The sequence below is a fragment of the Cherax quadricarinatus genome, chromosome 44 (assembly GCF_038502225.1).
Source record: "Cherax quadricarinatus isolate ZL_2023a chromosome 44, ASM3850222v1, whole genome shotgun sequence".
NCBI lineage: Eukaryota > Metazoa > Arthropoda > Malacostraca > Decapoda > Parastacidae > Cherax > Cherax quadricarinatus.
In genome coordinates this window covers 27,669,428-27,689,802 of record NC_091335.1, presented here as the reverse complement: position 1 = coordinate 27,689,802, position 20,375 = coordinate 27,669,428, and the positions used below count along the sequence as shown (strand labels likewise).

At 41.5% G+C, this 20,375-nt stretch overlaps 1 protein-coding gene across 1 annotated transcript in view; it reads left to right on the top strand.

Moving 5' to 3' along the window:
* LOC128697399 (cyclic GMP-AMP synthase-like receptor) overlaps positions 1 to 7,612 on the top strand; it is an 81,118-nt gene extending 73,506 nt beyond the window's left edge. Inside the window, exon 8 of the mRNA XM_070094219.1 lies at positions 5,234 to 7,612. Within this exon, the coding sequence (XP_069950320.1) occupies positions 5,234 to 5,436 (203 nt within the window). The 3' untranslated portion in view covers positions 5,437 to 7,612. The remainder of the gene's footprint in view (positions 1 to 5,233) is intronic.
* The last annotated feature ends 12,763 nt before the right edge of the window (positions 7,613 to 20,375 follow it).

Below are 20,375 nucleotides of genomic sequence, written 5' to 3'. Positions count from 1 at the left end.
CACAGTACGGCTGGTCGGGTACTGACTTTAGCTGCCTGTCCTCCCTCTGGAAGACAGCCAGGAGTCTAATGGTAATCCCCTTTATGTATGCTGGGAGACAGCTGAACAGTCTTGGGCCCCTGACACTTATTGTGTTCTCTCACAGCTTACTTATGGAATCTGTGCTTTTCATTGGGGGATGTTGCACCACCTGTCGAGTCTTTTGCTTTCGTATTTCCGTGTGCAAATTTGGAACTAATCCCTCTACGACTTTCCAGGTGTATATTTTCAAGGACCTGCTAATTTCGGGTTCATTTATTTAAATACATATCTATCTATATCTTTTTTTTTTCAACATACCGGCCATATCCCACCGAAGCAGGGTGACCTGAAAAGGAAAACGAAAGTTTCTCTTTTTAATTTTAAATTTGCTAGCCCCTTGCTCCCGGCAGTTTAGTCGCCTTTTACGACACGCATGGCTTATGGAGCAAGAATTCTGTTCCATATATATATATATATATATATATATATATATATATATATATATATATATATATATATATATATATATGTATATATGTATATATATATATAGGTAGTAGGTTGGTAGACAGCAACCACCCAGGGAAGTACTACCGTCCTGCCAGATGACTGTGAAACAGAAACCTGTAACTGTTTTGCATGATGGTAGGATTGCTGGTTTCTTTTTCTGTCTCATAAACACGCTAGATAACAGGGATATCTTGCTACTCCTACTTACACTTTGGTCACACTTGACAGACACGCACATGCATATATATATACATACATCTAGGTTTTTCTCCTTTTTCCAAATAGCTCTTGTTCTTCTGTATTTCTTCTATTGTCCATGGGGAAGTGGAAAAGAATCTTTCCTCCGTAAGCCATGCGTGTCGTATGAGGCGACTAAAATGCCGGGAGCAATGGGCTAGTAACCCCTTCTCCTGTAGACACTTACTAAAAAAGAGAAGAAGAAAAACTTTATAAAACTGGGATGCTTAAATGTGCGTGGATGTAGTGCGGATGACAAGAAACAGATGATTGCTGATGTTATGAATGAAAAGAAGTTGGATGTCCTGGCCCTAAGCGAAACAAAGCTGAAGGGGGTAGGAGAGTTTCAGTGGGGGGAAATAAATGGGATTAAATCTGGAGTATCTGAGAGAGTTAGAGCAAAAGAAGGGGTAGCAGTAATGTTAAATGATCAGTTATGGAAGGAGAAAAGAGAATATGAATGTGTAAATTCAAGAATTATGTGGATTAAAGTAAAGGTTGGATGCAAGAAGTGGGTCATAATAAGCGTGTATGCACCTGGAGAAGAGAGGAATGCAGAGGAGAGAGAGAGATTTTGGGAGATGTTAAGTGAATGTATAGGAGCCTTTGAACCAAGTGAGAGAGTAATTGTGGTAGGGGACCTGAATGCTAAAGTAGGAGAAACTTTTAGAGAGGGTGTGGTAGGTAAGTTTGGGGTGCCAGGTGTAAATGATAATGGGAGCCCTTTGATTGAACTTTGTATAGAAAGGGGTTTAGTTATAGGTAATACATATTTTAAGAAAAAGAGGATAAATAAGTATACAAGGTATGATGTAGGGCGAAATGACAGTAGTTTGTTGGATTATGTATTGGTAGATAAAAGACTGTTGAGTAGACTTCAGGATGTACATGTTTATAGAGGGGCCACAGATATATCAGATCACTTTCTAGTTGTAGCTACACTGAGAGTAAAAGGTAGATGGGATACAAGGAGAATAGAAGCATCAGGGAAGAGAGAGGTGAAGGTTTATAAACTAAAAGAGGAGGCAGTTAAGGTAAGATATAAACAGCTATTGGAGGATAGATGCGCTAATGAGAGCATAGGCAATGGGGTCGAAGAGGTATGGGGTAGGTTTAAAAATGTAGTGTTAGAGTGTTCAGCAGAAGTTTGTGGTTACAGGAAAGTGGGTGCGGGAGGGAAGAGGAGCGATTGGTGGAATGATGATGTAAAGAGAGTAGTAAGGGAGAAAAAGTTAGCATATGAGAAGTTTTTACAAAGTAGAAGTGATGCAAGGAGGGAAGAGTATATGGAGAAAAAGAGAGAGGTTAAGAGAGTGGTGAAGCAATGTAAAAAGAGAGCAAATGAGAGAGTGGGTGAGATGTTATCAACAAATTTTGTTGAAAATAAGAAAAAGTTTTGGAGTGAGATTAACAGGTTAAGAAAGCCTAGAGAACAAATGGATTTGTCAGTAAAAAATAGGAGAGGAGAGTTATTAAATGGAGAGTTAGAGGTATTGGGAAGATGGAGGGAATATTTTGAGGAATTGTTAAATGTTGATGAAGATAGGGAAGCTGTGATTTCGTGTATAGGACAAGGAGGAATAACATCTTGTAGGAGTGAGGAAGAGCCAGTTGTGAGTGTGGGGGAAGTTCGTGAGGCAGTAGGTAAAATGAAAGGGGGTAAGGCAGCCGGGATTGATGGGATAAAGATAGAAATGTTAAAAGCAGGTGGGGATATAGTTTTGGAGTGGTTGGTGCAATTATTTAATAAATGTATGGAAGAGGGTAAGGTACCTAGGGATTGGCAGAGAGCATGCATAGTTCCTTTGTATAAAGGCAAAGGGGATAAAAGAGAGTGCAAAAATTATAGGGGGATAAGTCTGCTGAGTATACCTGGTAAAGTGTATGGTAGAATTATTATTGAAAGAATTAAGAGTAAGACGGAGAATAGGATAGCAGATGAACAAGGAGGCTTTAGGAAAGGTAGGGGGTGTGTGGACCAGGTGTTTACAGTGAAACATATAAGTGAACAGTATTTAGATAAGGTTAAAGAGGTCTTTGTGGCATTTATGGATTTGGAAAAGGCGTATGACAGGGTGGATAGGGGGGCAATGTGGCAGATGTTGCAAGTGTATGGTGTAGGAGGTAGGTTACTGAAAGCAGTGAAGAGTTTTTACGAGGATAGTGAGGCTCATGTTAGAGTATGTAGGAAAGAGGGAAATTATTTCCCAGTAAAAGTAGGCCTTAGACAAGGATGTGTGATGTCACCGTGGTTGTTTAATATATTTATAGATGGGGTTGTAAGAGAAGTAAATGCGAGGGTCTTGACAAGAGGCGTGGAGTTAAAAGATAAAGAATCACACACAAAGTGGGAGTTGTCACAGCTGCTCTTTTCTGATGACACTGTGCTCTTGGGAGATTCTGAAGAGAAGTTGCAGAGATTGGTGGATGAATTTGGTAGGGTGTGCAAAAGAAGAAAATTAAAAGTGAATACAGGAAAGAGTAAGGTTATGAGGATAACAAAAAGATTAGGTGATGAAAGATTGAATATCAGATTGGAGGGAGAGAGTATGGAGGAGGTGAATGTATTCAGATATTTGGGAGTGGACGTGTCAGCGGATGGGTCTATGAAAGATGAGGTGAATCATAGAATTGATGAGGGAAAAAGAGTGAGTGGTGCACTTAGGAGTCTGTGGAGACAAAGAACTTTGTCCTTGGAGGCAAAGAGGGGAATGTATGAGAGTATAGTTTTACCAACGCTCTTATATGGGTGTGAAGCATGGGTGATGAATGTTGCAGCGAGGAGAAGGCTGGAGGCAGTGGAGATGTCATGTCTGAGGGCAATGTGTGGTGTGAATATAATGCAGAGAATTCGTAGTTTGGAAGTTAGGAGGAGGTGCGGGATTACCAAAACTGTTGTCCAGAGGGCTGAGGAGGGATTGTTGAGGTGGTTCGGACATGTGGAGAGAATGGAGCGAAACAGAATAACTTCAAGAGTGTATCAGTCTGTAGTGGAAGGAAGGCGGGGTAGGGGTCGGCCTAGGAAAGGTTGGAGGGAGTGGGTAAAGGAGGTTTTGTGTGCGAGGGGCTTGGACTTCCAGCAGGCATGCGTGAGCGTGTTTGATAGGAGTGAATGGAGACAAATGGTTTATAATACTTGACGTGCTGTTGGAGTGTGAGCAAAGTAACATTTATGAAGGGGTTCAGGGAAACCGGCAGGCCGGACTTGAGTCCTGGAGATGGGAAGTACAGTGCCTGCACTCTGAAGGAGGGGTGTTAATGTTGCAGTTTAAAAACTGTAGTGTAAAGCACCCTTCTGGCAAGACAGTGATGGAGTGAATGATGGTGAAAGTTTTTCTTTTTCGGGCCACCCTGCCTTGGTGGGAATCGGCCAGTGTGATAATAAAATAATGAATATATATATATATATATATATATATATATATATATATATATATATATATATATATATATATATATATATATATATATATATATATGTATATATATATATATATAACAACACTGCACTTGCCAAGGACTCGAACCCATGCTGCTTTAGCCTGCCTCATGGTGGGCGAAAACACATGATGCCCTAATCCACTGGACCATACGATCCTTAAGAGTAGCGCTCCTGCGGAACTGAATGTTGTTCTCGCTACCCAAGGACACACGATGGTGTGGATGACTCTAGGCTAATTTAATTCTAGTCCCTATTTGGTGTACTAGTTCAACGAGCAGTATTTTTATATTATTGTGACCACGAACGAGTGGTATTGATCAATAACAACACTGCACTAGCCAAGGACTCGAACCCATGCTGCTTTGGCCAGTGGATTAGGGCGTCATGTGTTTTTGCCCACCATGAGGCAGGCCAAAGCAGCATGAGTTGGAGTCCTTGGCTAGTGCAGTGTTGTTATTGATCAATACCACTCATTCGTGGACACAATAATATATATATATATATATATATATATATATATATATATATATATATATATATATATATATATATATATATATATATATATATATATATAAACAGCTGTGTGCACTCAATACCACTTTAAAAGTTGTTTATTATGTATATAATACTGAAATATAAACTTATTAAATCTAAAAAAAAAACATACCACGGGTGGGGTTGGAACCCGCGATCAGAGTCTCAAAACTCCAGACCGTCGCGTTAGCCACTGGACCAGCTAGCCACAATAAGGTTCGTCCAACTAGGTATATTTCTACACCATAGGAAGGTTAGCATAGGCACCACTGTGACCACAAATGCAAGCGCCTATGCTAACCTTCCTAATAGTGTATAAATATACCTAGTTGGATGAATCTTATTGTGGCTAGCTGGTCCAGTGGCTAACGCGACGGTCTGGAGTTTTGAGTCTCTCTGATCGCGGGTTCTAATCCCCGTCCGTTGCATGGTTTGTTTGCAATCGTGTCATTACGATTTCGTGAGTCTTATTAAATCTAATTTCAGGGGATGGATATAGATTCCTCCTGGAGCGCCTCCGTAGTGAGCTGCAACAGAACAAGGTCCTCTACGGATTTTTCATCCGCAATCAAGTCATCTACAATAAGAAACCAGATATTGTTGAAAAGTTCTGCAAAGACATAAGTGAGGTGTACTTCTGGACCCCGAGCGTGGTAAAAGATAAAGTACAGCAATATATTGGATGTTAAATACCCTCTGGAAGAAGCAATCAGCCATTTTGCAGTATATATTATTATATTAGCTTATATATTCATGTATTGTCGTCTGTAGGACAGCTCTAAATTTTTCTGACGTTTATTTTACAGTTCAAAGCGAGAATTATGACTTGAATTAAACATTGTAACCTGGTCCAATAGCAGTGTCTCCTGACACGAACCATAATTAAATATTGTAACCTGGTTCAACAACAGTGTCTCCTGACACGAACCATAATTAAATATTGTAACCTGGTTCAACAACAGTGTTTCCTGACACGAACCATAATTAAATATTGTAACGTGGTTCAACAACAGTGTCTCCTGACACGAACCATAATTAAATATTGTAACCTGGTTCAACAACAGTGTCTCCTGACACGAACCATAATTAAATATTGTAACCTGGTTCAACAACAGTGTCTCCTGACATTGTTGTTGATGATTAACCACTGTTTAGTGGCTAATAATCTCCTGGCCTTCCCTGATAAGTTTTACAGACCATTAAAAAAGGATAGGTTAAACACAGAAGCAACTAAGTACTTTAAAGGTTACTATCAGAGTTACTGAGGTAGAATCATCTCCTGTAACTTGAAAAGTTACTATCAGAGTTACTGAGGAAGAGTCATCTCCTGTAACTTGAAAAGTTACTATCAGAGTTACTGAGGGAGAGTCATCTCCTGTAACTTGAAAAGTTACTATCAGAGTTACTGAGGGAGAGTCATCTCCTGTAACTTAAAAAGTTACTATCAGAGTTACTGAGGGAGAGTCATCTCCTGTAACTTGAAAAGTTACTATCAGAGTTACTGAGGGAGAGTCATCTCCTGTAACTTGAAAAGTTACTATCAGAGTTACTGAGGGAGAGTCATCTCCTGTAACTTAAAAAGTTACTATCAGAGATACTGAGGGAGAGTCATCTCCTGTAACTTGAAAAGTTACTATCAGAGTTACTGAGGTAGAATCATCTCCTGTAACTTGAAAAGTTACTATCAGAGTTACTGAGGGAGAGTCATCTCCTGTAACTTGAAAAGTTACTATCAGAGTTACTGAGGGAGAGTCATCTCCTGTAACTTGAAAAGTTACTATCAGAGATACTGAGGGAGAGTCATCTCCTGTAACTTGAAAAGTTACTATCAGAGTTACTGAGGTAGAATCATCTCCTGTAACTTGAAAAGTTACTATCAGAGTTACTGAGGGAGAGTCATCTCCTGTAACTTGAAAAGTTACTATCAGAGTTACTGAGAGAGAGTCATCTCCTGTAACTTTAAAAGTTACTATCAGAGTTACTGAGGTAGAATCATCTCCTGTAACTTGAAAAGTTACTATCAGAGTTACTGAGGGAGAGTCATCTCCTGTAACTTGAAAAGTTACTATCAGAGTTACTGAGGGAGAGTCATCTCCTGTAACTTGAAAAGTTACTATCAGAGTTACTGAGGGAGAGTCATCTCCTGTAACTTGAAAAGTTACTATCAGAGTTACTGAGGGAGAGTCATCTCCTGTAACTTGAAAAGTTACTATCAGAGTTACTGAGAGAGAGTCATCTCCTGTAACTTGAAAAGTTACTGTCAGAGTTACTGAGGGAGAGTCATCTCCTGTAACTTGAAAAGTTACTATCAGAGTTACTGAGAGAGAGTCATCTCCTGTAACTTTAAAAGTTACTATCAGAGTTACTGAGGTAGAATCATCTCCTGTAACTTGAAAAGTTACTATCAGAGTTACTGAGGGAGAGTCATCTCCTGTAACTTGAAAAGTTACTATCAGAGTTACTGAGGGAGAGTCATCTCCTGTAACTTGAAAAGTTACTATCAGAGTTATTGAGGGAGAGTCATCTCCTGTAACTTGAAAAGTTACTATCAGAGTTACTGAGAGAGAGTCATCTCCTGTAACTTGAAAAGTTACTATCAGAGTTACTGAGAGAGAGTCATCAGATATTAAACTTTGTATGCTTAAACATGTTGCATAATATTGCATGATTTGTTCCTTTGATTGTTATAATATATTCATCTGAGTTTCACTATAATCGATATTCCTGTTTGTTTCATTATGTTTTTCTTGATTATAATTGTTATGTAGGTATTAGTAGTGCTTATATGATATACGGTATTTGTTGTTAATCACTTGTTTTTTGTTAGAGGCATATTATATATGTACAAATAATAATAAAAGTAACTTTATTAGTGTAATTCCACCTCGTTGGGGGATGCAATGATATGAATATTTTTGTTATCTTATTATAGTGTTATATTTCACTGTTTCTTTGTACAACTACCGCCAGCGCGGCGCCATTTTGAGTTACGTAGCTAGGTGTGCTGGGTCAGGTCAAGTCGCGGGAGTACTGAGCTAAAAGATCCGCATAGCTTATTCATGACACAGAGTCAGGGTGAGTTTGATTGGCCAATAGAAGGGTGTTGACCTGGTCGGCGTCTTTTTTATGGGTTAAGCACACAAAAGCAATGGAATGATTCATGCTGGTTAATTCTTTTTTTCTTCTTATGCTTATGTATAAGGCAGTGCATGCGTGCATTGCTATATAAATATAAGGCAAACTCGAAAATTGGTAACAACAAACTGGTTCTCAAAGATCGATTGGGACAGCCGGGTACAGTTGTCTGCTCCACCAGAGATTGAGATCTTCTAAGACAGCCTTTTCCGTGTATCTGCTAGGTTCCGGCCACTTCATTGAAACACAAGTGCCTTATTCCATCAGTCTCTCTGGGACGCTTGTCCTCATCTTGTAATGCCAGTTGGTGCCTTACAGGAGTGGCACCATTCACTAGCTTAATTTTCCTACTCAGTGAGGTTGTAGGCATTCCACTCTTCTAGGCTTGGTAGCCTAAGGATGGATCCGCCTGGCCTTCTTGGGAACTTCTAGTTCCGGTTTCTATTTGCACCTGTACCTAAATAAACTTACATTGGGAAGTAGGATTCGATACGTGGTTACCTGCCCTTAGAAACCCCCAAGAAAGTCTTCGATATACAAAATTTCTGCGGACCTGCTGCCAGGTGCTCTACACTGCGACCAGCAGCACGCCCTCACATCCGTTTTGTAATTTAGCTTTTGAGGTTGATGAGAGCAGCAAGGTTGCAAGATAAACTCACATCTGATATGCAGTGTGGAATGTGTGCAAGCTCAGGCAGAAATTACAAAAAAAGAAAATAGTGGTAATAAGATATCATTTTTATAGATGGTATTCCTTAATGTACTGTGTGCAACAACCGTATTAAGTAATTGTAAGATATTACATGACTAATATTTCCTTCTAGTGATGTAACATTGCTCAGCGAAGTCTGACAAGGACCCATCGTGACCTCTTGTTATGTTGTTGTTTACGCTACTGCTCGCAGGATGAGCTGCTGGTGAAAAATAAACGCTAAAATGATAGGATGGATAATGAGAACCTTCAAAACTAGGGATGCCAAGCCCATAATGACACTCTGCAGGTCGCTTGTTCTATCTACGTTGGAATATTGTTGCATGCTAACAACACCTTTCAAGGCAGATGAAATCGCTGACCTAGAAAATGAACAGAGAACCTTCACGGCGCGCATAACTGTGATAAAACACCTCAGTTACTGGGAATGCTTCAAGTACCTCAACCTGTACTCCCTAGAACACAGGCGGGAGAGATACATGATTATATACACTTTGAAAATCCTAGAGAGATTAGTGCCAAACTTGCACACGAAAATCACTCCCTATGAAAGCAAAAGACTCGACAGACGATACAACATCCCCCCAATGAAAAGCAGGGGTGTCACTAGCACAATAAGAAAAAACAAAATAAGTGTGAGGGGCCCAAGACTGTTCAACTGCCTCCCAGGATACATAAGAGGAATTACCAATAGACCCCTGGCTGTCTTCAAGAAGACGCTGGACAGGCACCTAAAGTCAGTACCTGACCAACCGGGCTGTGGTTCGCACGTCGGGTTGCGTGCGGCCAATATGAGAACATAAGAAAGAAGGAACACTGCAGCAGGCCTGTTGGCCCATACTAGGCAGGTACTTTACAATTCATCCCACTAACAAACATTTGACCAACCCAAAAAGTAACAGCCTGGTTGATCAGGCCCTGGTTCACCATGAGGCCTGGTCACAGACGGCCGCGGAGGCGTTGACCCCCGAAATTCTCTCCAGGTAAGGCGGCACAACTAACCAGGCCAGGGCCCTCATGGCTTGAGAGAGCAGGAACTGAGCCAGCCGTCTCTAGAAAGTCGGGCAGGACATTGAGAGGCAGGGCGCGCAGCCTTAAGGCCTTAAGGCCTAGTTGAACTTTGCCCACCAGGGGGCAGGCAGACTATCCAGGCGGCTGGCGCCAATCTTAAATGCCAATTAAGACTGCTAGAATCCGGCTTACACTTTCTTCACTTTATCCTCTTCCATCTTGCTCCTTCATCCTCTTCCATCTTGCTCCTTCATCTCCTATACTCTCTCTATCCACTATACACTTATTTTCTTTATTTCTCTGCTTATTCTGAGATATCCTCTTCAACTCGTGTCACTTCACAAACACCAAGTGTCCTCCGCACATCCTGTGGCCTGTGCTGTTTCAACTGAGTAAAGTCTGGTCGAGGAGAGTACTTAAATATCTTGTATTCCTCAAAAGGAATTAGGTCTGAGTTAGTGAGGTGTGGGATTAAGATATGGAGAATCTAACACAAAGCAGGATTTGTTTTTTGCTGATTGGGGAGATTCTTAACAAAAATTGCAGAGGTTGATGGACGAGTTTAACAGGGTATGCAAAAAAAGGAAATTAAAAGCGAACACAGGAAATAGCAAGGTGATGAGAATAACAAAAAAAAATTTAAGTAATGCATGATTGGGTATTAGACTGGAGGGAGAGAAACGAGTAAGTGAATGTATTCAGATATTTGGGAGTGGACCTGTCAGCAGATGGGTCTATGAGAGACAAAGTGTATCATTGAATTAATGAGAGGAAAAGATGAGTGGTGCATGTAGGAGTCTGTGGAGACAAAGAATGTTAACCATGGAAGCAAAGAAGGGAACATATGAGAGCATAGAGGTACTATCACTCTTATATGGGCGTGCAGCATGGGTGGTAAATGGTGTAACAAGAAGGCAGGCAGTGGAGATATGTCTGAGGGCAGTGTGTGGTGCGAATATTATGCAGAGAATCTGTAGCTTAGAGATTAGGAAGTATTATCCAGAAGGCTGAGGAGGGGTTATTGAAGAGGTTCATACATTTAGAGAAGATAGAATGAAATAGAATGACTTGGAGGGCGCATAAATTTGTAGTGGAAGGAAGGCGGGTTATGGATCGTCCTAGGAAAGGTTGGAAGAAGGGGGTAAAAGAGATTTTGTGTGCGAAGGGCTTAGACTTCCAGTGTGTGTGAGTATGTTAGGAGCGAATGAAGGCAAATGGTTTATATGACTTGATGTGCTGTTGGAGTGTGAGCCAGGTAACATTTATGATGAGATTCAGAAAAACCGTTCAGCCAGCGCTCTGAGGGAAATAAGTTGCAGTTATTGAACTGTAGTGTAGGCACGCCTCTGGCAAGACAGTGAAGGAGTAAATGATGATGAGTTTCTTCTTCGGGTCATCCTACCTCGGTGGGAAACGGCTGATGTATTAATAAATAATGATAAAAAATTAGTCTTAAATTACATGCATGTTAGCATCTTATGCTCTTTCGTTTACTTGGCAGGTGAGACAATTTTCTCTGAGGCATCATGGCTTTCAGAGTTAAACTTATAATCCATAGCTTTCACAAAATACCAAAGGAACAAATAGTCGCAGGTCTATGGACAGGCGACTATTGTCCCACTAGAAATTATGCAACACGAGATGGGGCTATCGTTGTAAACAATGAGGAAGAAGTACGGTGAAGAAGAACTGGTTAACGACTTAAATAGAGCAAGTGAGGGACTGAAGGTCATAGAGTTTATAAAATTCTTAATCCAACAACTAATCATACTGTCATCAAGATAATATTAACAAGCCTGAACATTGCTCAGTATGACAAAAACAAGAGACCTTTGTTCTGGGTCATGCTGTGGAACCCCAACAGACATCTAGGGAACGTCACTGAGAGATTCAGCATTGTTTCAAATGCCTCAAATTTGATCTCTCCACAAATTCCTTCTTACTAGGGAAAAGTGCAGCATTTGTTCGGAACTTCACAACTACAGGTATGTACCAACAAGACTAACCGCAAATGTGCTCTCTCTCTCTCTCTCTCTCTCTCTCTCTCTCTCTCTCTCTCTCTCTCTCTCTCTCTCTCTCTCTCTCTCTCTCTCTCTCTCTCTCTCTCTCTTTCTCTGCTCTCAGAACCACACTGCAGTTTCCTTCCAGTTTCCAGTGCATAAGGTAGAAATAAGGGTTAGTGAGAATGGCAAGGCACACACCAGCAACCTGCTGTAAAAAAATTATCGAGTATGTTGAGGATCGTACCTTCTTTCCTTCTTTACAAAGTACCAGCAATGCTACTCAATCCAACTCACGCAACAGTTCCTGGACAAACAGACCCTACATTCATTCCTCTTCCTAATAATACTAAGCTTCAAGTTTTGGGGCAGACATTCATCCCATAAAGTGTTTCTACCAGCTGTGGATGGCAAATAAAATCACCAATGATGTTAGCTGTCGCAGAGACAGTTTCAAATTTTTAATGATATTTTGTACTGTGATCGTATTTCATCTATTAAATATCCTGAGCCAATTTTATTATACACAAAATTAGGTATAAATACAGTGCCTGACTCTCAGTAACTACATCAACAATTACTATTAATGTCAAGGTGGAAACTCTATAAAATTTTCTTTAGAATTTCTTTAAATTGATTGAGAATTATGATATAACAGTGATCAACTATATGTTTGAGGACAACACAATTTAAGGTAGTCATATTGCTTCACGTGTTGTTTATTAATTTTACTTCATAACGCCTCTCCGAAGATTTACGATTCATATTTGGCCAAATAAAATAACCATATACTTGGTGTACACTGGCACAAGAGAACATGGGAAGCCATCTTTGTCAACGAAGTGAAGAGTTTGTAGTCTTGTATCCTACTGCTGCGTTCTATTTGTCCACCACGTCCCCTATTTCACTTCTTCCTGTTTAGGCTCGCCTTGTAGAAGCATATACTTTCTAGAAATCGTCATAAATTAGAGCTTCATGTGAGTAACAATGCACCAGACCTCTCGCATTTACAGGTCAAATTTACATCTAAAATGATTAAGACTTCCTCATGGTGTCCCTGGCTTTCTTTTTCTCTGCGCGCCGCCTGCGTCTTTGCTACGCACCCATATCCTAATTGTTGCTAACCTAACTATTTATTAATTTCTACTATATTTTAATTAGAAGTGACTAAATTCACACCCTAACTTTTTGCAAACTTGGTCCAAGCTAAATACTATTAGAATAAATGGAGAATTTCCTCATCTCTAAGCTAGGCAGAGTTACTCATTTTACAATCACTCTCCTTAAACAAATTTACATTTTCATTAATAATAAATTATAACAATGATTAAACTAACTGGAAAATATGCCAGATTTTCCACAATACAGGTTAAATTTGCTAAGTCTATCATCCTCTTACTTCCCAGGATGATAATGGGCTTTCAGAAGCCACTCAGACCCAAACATCACACAAAACTGTTTCTCGACCAACTAACCACAGAGTCCACTGCTACAACAACAGCACATACTGTCAAATGACCTCAGGCAATACTGTCTACAGCAGGGGTCCCCAACCTGTGGCTCGAGGGCTGCATGTGATCCTTATAGGAAGTGGATGCAGCCCTCACATGAAATTATGAATTCACTTTTATGTGTGCTCCTCACTGCACAGTGTCAACAGTTACAAGATATTTAACAAAACCTTATCACCACCTCTAACAACTACTCACTTCTGGTCAGTGCCGGTTTATCCTGGTAGCACAAGTAGCATATGCTACGGGCCATGTACACATGTTACACATGCTACAGACCATGCAGTGATTACACTGATTGTTAGAAATTGTTTTTCTATATATTTAAATTTCTAGGTGTTAGGTACGAAATGAACACTCAAGGTACTAATGAGTTTAACCCTTTGTGACTGTGTGGGTTAGTGACAATAACCAAATATTCAGTATTGAATTACTGCTAGCTTTAAGTATAATGTTAATATCAATTATTAGAAAATGCGGCCCTCCTTTAAATTTGGCTTTTCAAATGAGCCCTTTCACACTAAAAGGTTGGGGACTACTGGTTTACAGGAATTGGTCACAACACCAAATCTCAGCATATGATATAATTCTACTATGACGATCGTTTTCTCACATGTAGGTCGTCCCCTCCCAACTCAAGACCAGTTCAGAATGGATCTCCTCATCTGTGAGGGATATTGAAATTGGTCCGATTCTGCCTTAACAACAACCGACTGAGGAGAGGACCTCCCAGCAGACAACACCCACTTACTTATGACATGATTGGCACTAAGCAGTAAATTTCTGGACAGAAATGATTGTCGCTGAAGCCAGAGCCTTAGGGCAGTAACCCTACCGAGTTGCTGGACACCTCCGTCCATGTAGTCCTTGCTGAAAGGAGAGCCACTGATGGCATTGGTGACTTCCCGTGGGTTGGTGAAGGGTGTACCACTGTCCTTGGGGCACACAAGAACCACCATCACATCTGGAGTAATTTGGGGTGGAGAAGGAGCAGAGTCTAGGGGAGAGGTTGGTTGGTATTTTGGGCCAGATAGAGGCCTGACTCCATCAACAAAAATGAGCCTGTTTATATATCCCGGTAGATGACAGAGTAGCCATATCATGGACCGGGGGTGAAGAAACAATTGTCAAATGAATAGGGGCAGGAGGGGGTTCTGCCCACTGAGGTGAAGGACATCCCAGTCTAACACTCAAGTGCTTTCTGATAGGAAGCACTATAGAGTACATGCACACACAAGAAAAGAGATATGGTGAAGGGAAGTTTGCAAACATAGGACCGTCACTGCCAACAAACCCAGAAGCTTCCAGAAAACACTTCTACACTCCACCAGTGCTGGCGCTTGAATCATGTGAAAATCTTTGTATGGGTGTTTCAGATTGTGTTGCCAGATATTTTTTTTTTTAAACTACAAGGCATTCTGCTTACCACTCTCTATAGCACATTTTTCCTTGGTACTGGCCGCATACAGTCCAATGTGGGTGGGGAGCAGAAGTCCGCCACCCCTTGCCAGGGAGAGACCATCCGTCCGTGTGGAGGGTCTCGCACTATTTTTTCCTATTCTGTTTTGAAAATGGTATACAATACCTACAAGTAGATGACTAAGACACATGCACAGTAGTTGGATATGTTTATTTTTGTAATATTTTGCCTGCACAGCAGGTTTCTTCATTCAGAAGCAGTAGAGAGGTAAAGATGATGTGATCAGTCCGTCAGCCTTGAAGCAGTAGTTTTGAGGTACTGAATCCCTTAGTCTGGAGAAGAGTTCAACTCCATAGTTCGGAACAGTGTAATGCAGAAGGTGAAAATGGAGCCTTATATACTGCCAAAGCTGAGGTGTTGAAACTCTTCAAGATGACACAGGGGACAGGGCCCACTACTAGAAGCAAGCCTACTGGCACATGCTAAGCAGGTCACTCATATCAAACCTTTTCACTCACAACTAGTGGTTAGGCAATGAAGTTGTGGAAGATATCTTCTATGCCATCTACAGGACTTTCAACATCTCACCACTGGTAGTATATAAGGCTCTATTATCATGGAAACTTTCCAACATCTTTCTCCAACCGAGCCCATTAAAATCACCCTGATTATTAATTCACTAAAAAATAAATTAGGAAATTTAGGTCACGTCCCACCACTATTGTACAAACGAGCACCTCGTGTCTTCTCACCCACCATTAAATTACTTTTTAAAATCTCACTAGAAACCAGCACTTTCCCTGTGACGTAGCTCAACTGGGCTGGAGACCTAATTTTATGGTCACCTTGCCTTGGCAAGTGGCTAAGCAGCCACACCTTTTCGGCTTAAGTCTCAGCTCCTTTGTTCGTCGCTGGCGTCAGATCTCGGCATCAGGTCGTAACACGTGGCAGAGCTGTTGCTGTGTGCAGAGCTCTGAGCAGGAGACTTCGAGCGGAGCTGCTGCTGGGCTGCAGGGCTTGGGAGAAGGCTGCTGAAGTCTCTGGAGGAGGCTGTTGGAGACATTGGGCAGAGTACTGGCTTGGAGCAGTACTCGTGCTGTATAGGTCTTGAGACCTGTGGCTTAGTTCCTGAGGTGAACTGTCCTCTGAACTATATTGTAAGTTATATTAATTTTCGTCAAGTTGATTGTGTTCCCTGTCTCACTGCTTATATGTACTGCCCCATTTATCTAACCCCCAATAATGTACTCCTGTTCCCAAATATATTATTGTACAAGGACTTAATAATAAACTGTGTTTGGGTAGAATAGTAATATTCACTGTCCCTGTTATTTGCTCTTTTATTCATTAATTTATTTAAAGTAGTGAGAGGGTGAGTAGTGTGGTGGGTAGAGTAATGAGAGGTGAAGGTGTAGTCACCAGTGACCTCACATTACCTACCACCTCCGCAAATCATCTATCCTACCACCTCGCCTGCCCAACCCCTGCTTACATAATCCATTACTACCATATCCCCCGTTTACTCCCATACTCCCCTACATGACATGGTGTCTAAGCGGTGGTGATTCTTATTATTTTTATAGTAGGAATCAATCCCATGTGCCTTATTGACTGCTCGGTTATATTTATGTTATGCTACCATTTGCTACCATTTTTCTTGTGTGTGTAAGGTTCGAGTAAATATCTGTGTGATATTATAGTCCTAGTGACCTTAGCCGACCCTTTTTGACCATGGATCTGAGTAATTGTTAGGTTGTATCATTATATTTGGTGGAGTTGGTTGTTGGTTAGGGATAAATGGTGGAGAACATCAGTGTTTGGGTGAGACTTTTGGGGGACACAATTACTGGCCGAAATTGAATATTTACAAAGGAATGAGAAGTCACCCAGCCCACCTGATGTGCCCAGTCATCCAGCTGATGTGCCCCAGTAGATGTATTGCTGCCCTGATCTGTCATTCATTGTAGTGGGTGTCTGTCTGCATCACCTAGCCTCTGTGACCATCACCCAGGGACTGCCATTTACCCGCAGTTGCCAGGGATGGGTGACCGAACCTCTGTTAATTAATAGCCTGAAGTGACCTCACCTCACCTCGAGCAACTGACCATAGCCTGCTACTGCTGATGTCGGCTACTGTGATACTGTCTGCAATGCTGCAGCCGTGCTGTGATGCTGAGATACTGGGACCGTGCTGCGATGCTGTGGCTGTGCTGTGATGCTGCGATGCTGCCTAGCTCAAGAAGAGACGATGGCGGTGATGCTGCAGCGGTGTATGAGGGATTCTGGCTGGTGTGCCAGGATAAGAGAGCCTACTTTCAAGGGCAGTATGGAGGTGTATCCTGCCTTGCTGGTCGACCTGTATGACCGGTATGCAGGGATGCCCTGCCAGCTATGAGAGACAATTAAGAGTGTGAGATGTCCCCAGCCTACTTTGACTTGCCAGAAGTGTTAGTGTTACCTGTGTGAAATAAGGTGACCTTCAAAACGGCCCAGTGATTATGGCCACCTTGTTTTATGAGGCCAGTGAATCCTAGTAGTGGCATAGGATAATGGAGGGTCTTAGCTGCGATGCCTGCCCTGTCTCGACTTTTAGATGTTGAAGTGTGCATGTGAAGTGTGCTGAAAATGCGACCTTGGTGGTCGTGAAGTGGTCCAGTTGCAGTTACTTGAAAGAATGCAACCCGTTGGAGCAGTTTTCCACGCCAAAGAAGCCTAGAGAGGTTTGGCCCAATGGTTAACGTGCGAGGATGACTAGCATTGGCTAGTGCATTTCTAGTAGAAGTAGGGAAGGCACTGGAGCCCGATATTTAGTTTTAAGGAGAAATGACGGGTAAGGAGGCTTTGCACCAGAGAGCAACTGTTATGCTGGTCAACTGCCAGGTGTACTGATTATACTGTCTTGTGGTAGATGAGGAGGTTGAGGGAAATATATGTAGTTGAATAATTTTGTATTATGATATATATAATTTTGTCTTTGTATTGTAATAGAATTAAGGGGTTAGGATTAAAATAGTCTAATAACTTAGGACAAATTGTCCTAGTTCTCAGATATTTTAAACTGGGGGAGAAAGGGGGTTGTGACGTAGTTCAGCTGGGCTTGTGAGGTGTCTAGGGAGACCTAATTATATGGTCACCTTGCCTTGGCAAGTGGCTAAGCAGCCACGCCTTTTTGGCTTAAGTCTCAGCTCCTTTGTTCGTCGCTGGTGTCAGATCTCGGCGTCAGGTCGTAAAACGTGGTGCACACCCCATTGTGGAGGGTGCTTTGGCCACTGTATAAGCCCAAGGAACAGCTGAGCAGGGAGACTGAGCAGAGCTGTTGCTGTGTGCAGAGCTCTGAGCAGGAGACTTCGAACGGAGCTGCTGCTGGGCTGCAGGGCTCGGGAGAAGGCTGCTGAAGTCTCGGGAGGAGATTTCTGGAGACATTGGGCAGAGTACTGGCTTGGAGCAGTACTCGTGCTGTATAGGTCTTGGGACCTGTGGCTTAGTTCCTGTGGTGAACTGTCCTCTGAACTATATTGTAAGTTATATTCATTTTCGTCAAGTTGATTGTGTTCCCTGTCTCACTGCTTATATAAGAACATAAGAACATAAGAACGAAGGAACACTGCAGAAGGCCTACTGGCCCATGCGAGGCAGGTCCAAGTCCCTACCGGCTTAAGCCAATGCACCCAACCTAGTCAGGTCAGGTCACATTGACTCAAGGGAGGAACACGGCAACCGACCCGTTAGCACAAGCTATCAGGTCTAACTCACACCCACCCACATCTACTCATGTATTTATCCAACCTATTTTTAAAGCTACACAACGTTCTGGCCTCTATAACGGTACTTGGGAGTTTGTTCCACTCATCCACAACTCTATTACCAAACCAGTACTTTCCTATATCCCTCCTGAATCTGAATTTTTCCAACTTAAAACCATTGCTGCGAGTCCTGTCTAGGCTAGATATTATCAGCACACTATTTACATCCCCTTTATTTATTCCTGTCTTCCACTTATAAACCTCAATCATATCCCCCCTAATTCTACGTCTTTCTAGAGAGTGCAGTTTCAGGGCCCTTAGTCTATCCTCATAGGGAAGGTTTCTGATACATGGGATCATCTTTGTCATCCTCCTTTGTACATTTTCCAGAGAATTTATATCCATTCTGTAATACGGTGACCAAAACTGTGCAGCATAATCTAAATGAGGCCTAACCAAGGATGTATAGAGTTGAAGAACAACCTGAGGACTCCTATTATTTATGCTTCTTGATATGAAGCCAAGGATTCTATTAGCTTTATTGCGAACACTTATGCACTGTTGTCTTGGTTTCAGATTACTGCTAACCAGAACTCCTAAATCTTTTTCGCAATCCGTAATATTAAGATCTACATTATTTAGTTTATATGTGGCATGGTTATTGTCCTGTCCAACATTTAGAACTTTGCATTTGTCTATATTAAACTGCATCTGCCACTTCTCCGACCACTGCATCAGTCTATTCAAATCTTCCTGGAGTGCTCGAATGTCCTCGTCAGAATGAATTCGACGGCCTATTTTGGTGTCATCGGCAAACTTGCCGATGTCGCTCTTTATGCCCTCATCTATGTCGTTTATGTAGATTGTGAACAGCAGGGGGCCCAACACTGACCCCTGTGGAACACCACTCGTGACGCTTCCCCACTCTGATTTCTCCCCATTTATGCAAACTCTCTGCTGCCTATTTGTCAACCATGCCTCTATCCAGGAAAAAATTTCTCCTCCTATTCCATGTGCTTTAATTTTCCTCAATAGTCTCTGATGTGGGACCCTGTCAAAAGCCTTACTGAAGTCCATATACACAATATCATATTCGTTACCATGATCTACCTCCTCAAATACCTTAGTGAAAAAAGTTAATAAATTCGTAAGGCAGGAACGTCCCTTTGTAAAACCATGCTGAGATTCGTTGATTAATTTATGCTTTTCAAGGTGGCTACGAACTGCCTCGGCAATTATTGATTCCATAAATTTTCCCACTATGGAGGTTAGGCTTATTGGTCTATAGTTCGAAGCTAAGGACCTGTCACCTGTTTTGAAAATAGGTATCACATTTGCCATTTTCCACTTATCTGGCACCATGCCAGTTTGTAGTGATATGTTGAAAAGATTAGCCAAAGGTGTGCTAAGCTCCTCTTTACATTCCTTTAGAACCCTTGCATACAGTTCATCAGGGCCTGGGGATTTGTTAGGTTTTAATTTATCTATTTGCCTAAGGACCATGTCACTTGTGACCCTAATAGTGCACAGTTTATTATCGTCCTGTTCTACATAATTTATCATTACTGGAATATCACTGGTATCCTCCTGTGTAAAAACTGAGAGGAAGTATGTGTTAAAAATTCTACACATTTCCTTATCACTGTCAGTGAGCTGACCCGAGGAACTTTTGAGTGGGCCTATCTTGTCCCTGATCTTACTTCTGTATACCTGAAAGAATCCTTTTGGGTTAGTCTTCGATTCTCTTGCAACTTTAACCTCATAATCTCTTTTTGCTTTTCTAATTCCCTTTTTTATTTCTCTCTTTAACTGAATATATCGATTTCTTAATTGCCCCTCTCCTCTTTTGATTTGCCTATATATGCCTCTCTTTTGACCAATCAGATATTTTAATCTATTGTTCATCCATTTAGGATCATTTTTGTTTGATCTGATTTCCCTATTTGGAACATAATTTGACTGAGCAGCTAGAACTATGCCCTGGAAAGCATCATATCGGCAACCATCACCACCTACCTGACCCCTAGTCAGGTCATTCCAGTTCAGCCCACCTAAGTAATTTTTCAGTCCTATGAAATCAGCCAAGCGAAAGTCAG